The 9652-nt window shown below is 42.0% G+C and overlaps 1 protein-coding gene across 8 annotated transcripts in view; it reads right to left on the bottom strand.

Annotated features, from left to right (window-relative positions):
- TANC2 (tetratricopeptide repeat, ankyrin repeat and coiled-coil containing 2) overlaps positions 1-9652 on the bottom strand; it is a 774525-nt gene that overhangs the window by 439692 nt on the left and 325181 nt on the right. For 6 of the 8 annotated variants that reach the window (XR_003092631.1, XR_003092633.1, XR_003092632.1 and 3 more), the window contains one exon: positions 6175-6354. The exons of 1 other annotated variant lie outside the window; for it this stretch is intronic. Coding sequence is in view for 4 of the 7 variants with exons in the window: in XM_025196865.1 (XP_025052650.1) it covers positions 6175-6354 (180 nt within the window). In the remaining 3 variants the exon portion in view is untranslated. The remainder of the gene's footprint in view (positions 1-6174; positions 6355-9652) is intronic. One more of the 8 variants, XM_025196867.1, reaches the window with a different exon arrangement.

Raw genomic sequence — 9652 nt, 5'->3', positions numbered from 1 at the left:
CACCCCCCACGCCACAGCTCGGTCCCCCCACCTGGGCAGCACTTGCCCCTGCCCCCTGCCCTTCCACCACACCAGACTTACCAGCTGGAGACAGCTGTATCAGAAATCAGATTGGTATCACCTGAGTCTCTCAATCAAGTAGGAGGGCAAAGGCCTAGACCAGTCTACAGTGAGGTGGGTTGGCAACAGCTCAGAGGCCAATCCCAGTGAGTTGTAATCAATGGGATGGCCTCATCCTGGAGGGCCATCTCGAGTTGTGTACCCAGGGATCAGTGCTTAGGCTCATGCCCTTTAACATCTTTATCAATGACTTGGATGAGGGAGTGGAAAGTACAATGATTAAATTTGCGGACAACACCAAGCTGTGGAGAAATGTGGTCTCATTTGAGTACAGGGTAAGTATCTAGAAGGACCTTGACAGGCTGGTCCTATGGGCTCAATGCAATCAGATGAGGTTCAATAGGGACAAGTGCTAGGTCCTTCATCTGGTGGGCAAACCTTCATCATGACTATACAATGAGTGGTGGTCCACTGACTGACACTGCATCTGAAAGTGAGCTGGGGGTGACAACTGACCAGAGCAATATGAGCCGTCAGTGCAATGAAGTCACCAACAGGGCAAATAGAACTCTGGTGTGCATCAGCTAATGCATGGCTAATAGATCCAGAGAGGTGCTCCTCCCCCTCTATTCTGCATTGGTGAGACCACAGCTAGAGTACTGTGGCCAGTTCTGGCACCACACTTCAAGAAGGATGTGGATAAGTTTGAAAGGGTACAGAGAAGGGCCACCCATATGCTCAGGGGCCTGGAGGATAGGCCCTATGAAGAAAGGCTCTGGGAACTGGGTTTGTTCAGCCTTAGTAAAAGAAGATTGAGAGGTGACTTGATAGATGCCTACAAGTACGTCGGGAGTGAATATCAAGATCTAGGGGAACAACTCTTCTGAAAGGCACCTCTGGGGAGGACAGGGTCCAATGGGCACAAGCTAGTTGAGGAAAAATTTAGGCTGGAGATAAGGAAAAACTTCTTTTCCATAAGGGTATTTAGAATCTGGAATGCACTCCCAGCGGAGGTGGCGTAGTTGCCATCCCTGGAGGTGTTTGAGAGGAGGCTGGACAAGCACCTTGTTGAGCTCGTTTGAGCCCAACTACCTCGTGCCCATGGCAGGGGACTGGACTTGATGATCTTACAGGTCCCTTCTGGTCCTACTATTCTATGATTCTATGATCCTTGCTCCCTTATATGCATTCAAAAGCCTGAGGATGAAATTCATCCTAGTATTTGCAGAGCATCTCACTTGCATTTCTCCTGAGGAAAGGAAGATATCTGTGCAGCCATGGAGACACAATTATGTCATACTCATAGAGGAGTGGGGCTTTTAGCTGACTTGAAATAAAGCAGTGGAGGAAGGAATAAAATTAAATATCCTATTTTAAGGCCTTAAAAAGGTAGCCTCCAACTGCTCCGGTCCATAAAGTGTCCTATAACATTTGCCTACTGTGATTTGTGATATCCAATTCCTTCTTCCCTGCTCCACAGACTTGTGCATACATGTATCAGACACTGCAAAGGTTTGTGAAGAAAAGAATGGGTTTCATTCTAGGTAAATCGACACAAGTTGCAGCATTCTCCAAAGGTCAAAAAAGGCAAGAGCCACAGCTGGGTTAGAAAATTGACAGTGTTTAAAATGCTAGTAATGCATACTACCAGGTTTGACTACTACTGCAGGCAGCATTTAACCTTAAACCCATGTTAGTTGGTTGAACCTTGACCCTTGAAAAAAAAGAGGTAGGGCCATACCTGGGTTTCCAATAGGGTAGCCACTGATCCTATTTTATACTGGACCATCCTGTTTTTAAACCCTTTGTCCCCTGTCCATTTCTGAATGAAGAACAGACAGCAGTTCATTGGTGGAAATACATGTCAATCACTTGTCCTTGTGATTCTACTGGCTGTGCCTAGAGGTAGGGTGGTGTATAGCCAGGAGGACAGGGGTTCAGAGTGAACCAGGAAAGGACGGAGGGGAGAGTGGCCCCTTGCTGCTAATCGACCAAGGGGCCCAATGGCCCCACTCCTCACTGCTGATTGGCTGAGAAGGGGCATCATTCACCAAAGGTCTGTCCTGTATTCTGGGGATGCGTCAGTGGCCACCCTAATTCCTAAACATATGCTCTCCCTTCCTGCTGGTGCCATACACCACAGAGCAACACCAGTCAACTCTACAGTGAGGTAAGTGATAACGTTTTCGTTTTTGTTTAATCAGAATAGAGTGGTAGTGAAACTCAGAGAACTGATAAGACAGTAGTCACTAACTTTCAGAGCAAATGAAGGCCCTATCAGGCCTTAACCAGGTGAGGAACATAATTTGGTTAGGGAAGAGTAGCTACATAAAAATGCATAAATTCAAGATATGTTTTCAGGGAAACCTGATTCCTCACAAAAGAGAATCTTTAACATGCATCTCAATCACTGTAAACATTGGATAAAGTGTTACATGCAAGCAAAATGAGCATCAAAGTAACAAGAAGAAAGCAAACTGTTTACAGTGTGTTTGTTAACCATACATACAAAGCATGGGAATTCCACAGCTATACTAAACAAACTAAATGTTCACTCTTATTTAAGGTAACTCAAAAACGGGCTGTATATTTAAATAAGACAAATATCGCCTGCCCAGAAAAGCTTATTATAAAGGCATATGGACTAATTTGAAAAATTGAAACAAACCACATTAATTTTGGATCACACAAACTAACTGACAAGTGCTGTCACCAATGTAGACAAGTTTAACCCCCTGGCCCAATCTTCCCCTGAGTATGTTTGTAAGGCTGAAAATACTATGGAGGCATTGCTTGAAGAGCCAGGAATCTGAAAAACAATGTGAATGGGCTCTAATTGGAGATCTCTTAGTATATATGTGAAGTTTGGCATCTCTAACTTGAATCTGTAGCTCTGCATCAGTCTCTTTAAAAGCAGGGGAATATGGGGAGGAAGATGTCATTCAGCATTGCCAAAAGTGTATGTGGTATAAGGGGAAAAATATATTAAATGAGAGAGATATGGGATTTTAATTTATTGTAAATGTTATTGTTTGTTGCGTTAGTGTCCTTCACTTTTAAAGAAAGTTAATAGGGAGGCTTTTATTGAATCCTCTAGGTTCAAGGCAAGTAAGAAGGAAAAGGCATGGGTGAAATCTTGGCCTGACTGTTCTATCCTTGACTTGAGTGGAGCTAACTTATCCAAAGAAACTGCTTTTGCTTTTCAAAGATAATAGTACAACTGGCAAAAAAGGCATCTCTTCCATGCATAATAAATAAATCTACACAAAGTATTATCCTAGGTTGAACAGACTAAAAAAATTAAAATCAAATGAAATATATTTTTCCAAACACAACTGGCTGGTTAAACATTCCCTCCCCAGCTCCAGAGCAACAGATAAAAAGAAAAAACATATTTTGAACATGAAATATTTCTTATGGAATAATTTAAAAATTAATATGCAGGAGTAAAATCTCACATTTCCTAAACTTCTCTCTCAAAGAATTCTCTGACTTCTAACTAAACCAAAGATATAACTAATCCTATAAGCTAAATGAAAAACTAAAAGGTGATGTTCTTACTAAATGATGCATCAACCATCTGTTTTCCAAAAATACTCTGAGTGATGAATACTTATGACCCTGCCAATTATTAATATTGACACCAATATTATTAATATTAGGTATTAATATAATTAACAACTATATCAATGTCTATTTATATATTAATATTAATTATGAGTAATTGTACCAATTCTGAGAATTATTAATATTAATACCTGCCAAATATTAATACAGCGACCAACATTCTATTATGATAATTTAAGTACTCAACACAAGGGATCCCTATTGTAATAAAATATTTGGTTTCATTTTTGTATGAGCAGTTATGTACCAACTCTTAACTAAAAAGCATTTCCACTCTCACACAAGAAAATTCACCAAAAGTTCAAATATTAGAAATAACTATCCGGCTCTACAGCATGGTTAACAATTTTGTAGGGGAAGTCCAAAATATGTAATTCTTCCTGCCTTTCGAGAGTTTTACAACTGAAATGAAAGGAATCACGTTAAAAATATTTTATTTCTATTCTCAGCCCTCCCTCCAGGGTATTATTTGTTCCAGTGGATCTGCAGAGTCAATCAATGCAGAAAGAAAAGTTATTTTTCTGTACGTGGAGTTCTCAGATCGTACTCCCCTTGCAGACAAGTACTCTGTTCCCTGCTTCTTTGCAATCTTCATCTGGCGCTCTGAATAGTTGCAAAATAATTATATGTAATGGGATGTTCATCCCTTACAAAAGTTCATACCGAGTTTGTAACACTGCAAAAGAAATATACTCTCAGTACTGAAGTAAGAGAAAAGTGGTACTTCTTTTATTCCTGCATGCATCTATCAGGGTACTAGCTAAGGTTTTTAAAGGAGTCCAGAAGCATAATGGAAAAGAGGGGCTGGATTCTACCTTGCTTCCCTTTTCTGTTAACCTCAAAGAACAAAGTTATTAGTGAGAAAATGCATAAGAATTTACTTTGAGAAATAGTCTCCAATTTTGGTAGTCAAAGTTGGCACTCATAATAAACACAACGCACTTACACATGCTATGTCATAGCATAAGAACATCTAACTAATACAACAGAAATGTTGTGTATTGCTTATGCAAGACAAGACTGCAAGCCACAATTCTCAGACACAAGTCAAGCGTGAAGTTGCTGAGACACACTGTATCTATGATCAAGTTATTTTTATTTATATTCAGTAGTGCTTAGAAGTGAAGACTGAGATCAGTGTCACTGTGTCACAGTGTCATTGTGACAGGAACTAGAGTTTATAATTTAAATAGAAATAGAAATTTTAAATAGAAAAAACTCTAGTCAGGAGCCAGGAAATAGTGTTATCCTGATCTTCATAGCTTGGGTCTTGAGACGCAAACAGATTATAGGGTCTAGATTTACAAAGATACTTAGGTACATATGTCTATTTATACACCGAACTCCTAATAACTGTTGGTGTCAAAAGGGGAATTGGTGTGAACAAGCACTTGTGGACCTGCCCAAAGACAGAAAAAAATTGGAGGAAAAGCCAGGATAACATTGCACAAACTTTCAGATCTATGAGGGGCTAGGTCAGAAATCTTACATGGGAATTTTTTTTTTTTTTTAAGCAAGAGATTTTATTCTCATTCCGCCGGTTTCAAGATTTTGTTCTGGTGCAAAACAACAAGATAGATACATTTTTTATTATGACTCCAGTTACGTTTTAGTAGAAGCTTCAAAATCCCACTGCACTGCTAAGAGAACTTACCTCCTAAATGCAGCTGAATTAAATGAAAATATTCCAACATCGGGGCTACAACATTTCCCCCTCATTCTATAGGATATTTTACTTTTAAAACTTTCACTAGTTACAAACAGTTTTATTTAATAAAATGTGCATCTAGGGTTTACCTCCAAACATGTGCCAAATACAGTTGTCTCTAAAGAACCTGCTGGTGTTTCAGTTTAATAAAGCTGTGGCTCCCTATGCTGATGCTTTTTAACGATGAGCAGTAAATAATGTCACATTTGAGTGAAAACATTTACATGAGAAATAAGCTTTTAAAAACAGGATTCAATAAAAGCTAAAGCCTGATTTTTTTTCCAAATGAGAGCTAATTGCCCAGGCGCTTCAGAAGTCCCCCCACATCTGTGTCCTTGCTATGAAAAGTCGCTGTAAAGAGCTGTAACAAATTACATAACCTACTTTGATGCATCTTTTATCTAATATTCAAAACTTCCATACAGTTATTTAACATTGCTAAATGTCTCCATCTGTTGGTCTGACTTAAATAGATACACAAGAAGACAGTCACTACAGTACATCCTGATAATATCAGAAATTTCCTGGAATAGTAGAACTTGTCAAACCAACTGGATAATTTCAAGAGTAGCTAGATCTGCCTGTCAAACTGAGATCCATCCCATTATCTATGGTCACCTGATCCTGAAAGCATCAGTCTTTAATTACAAAATCCTGTCATTCAAGCAGGCCATGTAGTTAACAAATGAAGAGTTGATCAAAGCAGCTTATTCAATGAGCTCTCAGATTCTGCATTATTTGACCTTAAAAGCCCCACTGAACTTATTTAAAGTCCTTACCAGTTAATTTCTTCACAGGTTGGAGCCGAACACTGATAGACTGATGTGTGAGTAAGGGGGAGGATGGAAGAGAGCGGGACATGCCCTCCATAATCCGAATGTGCTGCATACCTTCGGTCATTGGGAGTGGAGGAATAGCGTAGTCTGGTTCAAAAGCACAGTCGTTCTCTGTGGAGGTGCCTGATAGGAATGTAAAAATAAAATAGAAGAGCTTGTAATTATTGGCAGCCTACTACCTTTATTAATTCCTAGGCAAAGGAATTTTTAGACTTAGAATGGCCAGACTGACTGAAATTTCATACCGTCTCTCAAAGAATCTCGAAGCCTAATTAGTGTTGAATTGCTCCTTCTCGTGTTCACCTCAAAGTGCTTATGCTTCCTTGTAGAAATTATATGTATACAATAGCAAATAGGTTTGATGCAAGTAAAGGACAACATGACCAGTCTGCTTTTGTTGTAAGCTGTTTTCTTTTGTGAAGAGCTCCTGAGTTACCAGTTCGAACATAATTACGAAGCACGAAACAATGCTTTTCTTTATTTCTGGATTTTGCCGGTTGCAATTGCTACTGTATTATAGCCAGACTTCAGACTGAATCTAATGTTCCTTTTACGCTTTGATAACGTTTCTTGTTCATTGGATCAAAACAGCTTTCGTATTTTTCAAAAAGACAAGGTGTTTGCCCTTCTTTGGACATTTGCTAGGAGGTATGTGTGAACCCTATGCGAAGAAGGGTGAAAACATGAAGAAGAAAAAAAAAAAGACACTTGTTCAGGACTGGGAGGTCCCTCACCACTCCCCCCCATTTGTGTTAGTTTACCCCAAAATGGGGAAGTTTCATGCAGCTGAAGGAGCTAAACCATTCAAATTGCAGTGAACATAGACAGTGGCCAAATCTGATGATGGAACAATAAGTATTATGGTCATCTATCAAAGGACACAGCTTACATGGTACAACAGTCTTTACTTTCTATTTCACATTTTACTTCTTCATTTTGCAAATGATTCTTATTAATTTGGATTTTTAGTATTCTACAATAAAAAGAATATCCATGTAAAACTCTGGTGTCCTAGATCATTTAGAAAAACAAACAAACCCACTAATAAATGATGATTCACAACTTCGTAATCATTTACTGTTTATTTCTTCACTCCAACAATACTGGTTATAGCTGTATTTGGTATTTTATTTTAATTATTATACAGTGGAGGTATAAAATATTTCATCTTTAAAAATGTATAAATGCACAGAGCAATTATTTTTTATTCTCAGATTTTAATACATCTTAAATTAAAATTAATGCATTTTTTAATACAGTTCAATATTGGGTTTTTGCTTGTGAAAAGGATGCTGATGAAACAGACTTCTACAGTTATGGAGATAAAGTATGTCTGCTGTTAGACCAACATTTTTATACTTCATGATATAAAATAGATTTATTATAAGAAAAGATAAATGGAGTTTGTTCATCACAGATTTTCAGATGCATTTTAGCACAAAGAATTTATGACACGCAATGCTAACAGGTTTCCTTCACTCCACCCCAGCCAATATATTTCTCTGTGATACATATAGCTAACCATTTAGAATAGGGGTGTTGAGTTGTAACCTGTAGGCTGGATTTGGCCCACAGAGCCACATCATCTGGCCCCTGGTGCCCAAACTGGGTCTCAGGTTGACCCACATGCCAGGCTTGGGCCAGATCACCCCCTTGTGTATGAGTTGCATGCAGCACTTGCTCCAGGATCCACATTGCACGTGGCACCTGCAAGAGGCTAGTCCAGGATGCCCTACCACTTACCCGATCCAATACATGTGTTGCCTGCTCCAGCTGGTCCAGGGCAGGACCTGGATGCAATATGAGTCCTGGATCAGATGCTGCATATAGTGCAGGCCCAGATCAGCCAGAATGGGCACTGGATCCAGCATGTGTGGGGAGCAAGGTGGAAAAAGGAATGGGTCATGAGTCCCCCACCTGTCAGGTCCAGAACTCATTCCAGCTTGTCCAGGAGATGTACTGTACATGGCGCCTGCCCCGGACTGACTGGAGTCGACTCCACATACATTTCATGTCCAGGAATGGCCAGAGATAGGGTTACCATATCTCCAGGTTTTTCTGGACATGTCCTCTTTTTGGGTCCTCCCATCTCAGTCCAGGTGTTTTTTTAAATATCAATAAATGTCCAGGATTTTGCTCTGCTCAGCATTGAAATTTTTCCTAGCACTTTGCACCTTGCCTTAGCAAGGAGCTGATTCGGGATCAGGGGGCAGGGCGCCAATGGAGGCAGGAGGCATCACGTGAGTCTGCGCACACACATGCACATGGTCGGCATGCAGCCAGACAGGGATGTGGGACCAGATCTCGCAGCTGGATGCAGGTAAGTCTATGGGGGGCAGGGGTTGGAGGGCCAGGGCTTGGGGACTGTCTGGGGTATGTGTGTAGCAGGGATGTGTGGAGGGGATGGGTATATGAGGGGGGGCGGGTGACTGCTGGCACTGGAGAAAGCTGTCTGGGTGCTGGGGCTGGAGCAGGGAGGGGGCATCGGGGTGGAAAGCTGTCTCTGTGGTGGGGGAAGCGGGCAGGGGAGGAGGGCAGGCGGTGGGGCCAGCCAGGAGATGTTGCAGGGCTGGGAGGGAGCAGAGAGCTGTGGATCAGGAGTGAGGGGCACCAGCAAGGCTGAGGGGGCTGTGGCTTGGGAGTGAGGGGTGCTGGGGGAGTGAGAGACTGTGGATCAGGAAAGCTGGGCACCAGCAGCACCATGGGGCTGCAAGTCAGGAGTGAGGGGTATTAGCAGAGATGGAGGGGCTGGAGGGTGAGAGTGAGGGGCACCAGCATGGACTGGGGGGCATGATAGTATGGGTTGGGAGTGAGAGGCAGCAGCAGGGCTGGGGAGGCTGTGGCCTGGGAGTGAGGGGCAGGGCACGGGCATATCACTGCCCCCCCAACAGGTGTCCTCTTTTTTGAAACTGGAAATATGGTAACCCTAGCCAGAGAGGGTGTTGGATCTGGCATGGGTTGGGAGGTAAGAGGTCCACGGGCCCACAGAGCCACTCATCTAACCCATGGGACAAGATGAATTTGACACCCCTGCTCTGTAGAATAACAAGTGAATTCCCAGCTCAGAACGCCTGTTCCATTCAATTCTACAGTTTAACACAGAAACAGAGTTTTTAGTTTTCTATATTTTCAGGGTCAGCTTCTCTATTCATTTGTCCACTCTCACTTGTGGCATGACAAGAGTTTGGAAAGATGGAGTCTGCCATTTTACTGTTATTTCTTTAATACTAGCTAATTGCCTGTCAAGTATGATAGATTTCAGGGAGTGTTTACATGGCCCCACCTCGCCCCCTGCTCACCCTTTGGGGCTGGCCATGTACTCCCCTTTGGGGGCTGCCCATGTAAAGCCCCCTCCCGCCCCCGCTGCCTCCAGCGCAGGGGCTCCCTCCGCCCACCTCTGCCTCGCAGCAGGGCTTCCCCT

This window comes from Alligator sinensis, unplaced genomic scaffold (assembly GCF_000455745.1).
Source record: "Alligator sinensis unplaced genomic scaffold, ASM45574v1 scaffold444_1, whole genome shotgun sequence".
Classification (NCBI taxonomy): Eukaryota; Metazoa; Chordata; order Crocodylia; family Alligatoridae; genus Alligator; species Alligator sinensis.
The sequence above is the reverse complement of the archived record's forward strand: the minus strand, read 5'-3'. Positions and strand labels throughout refer to the sequence as shown.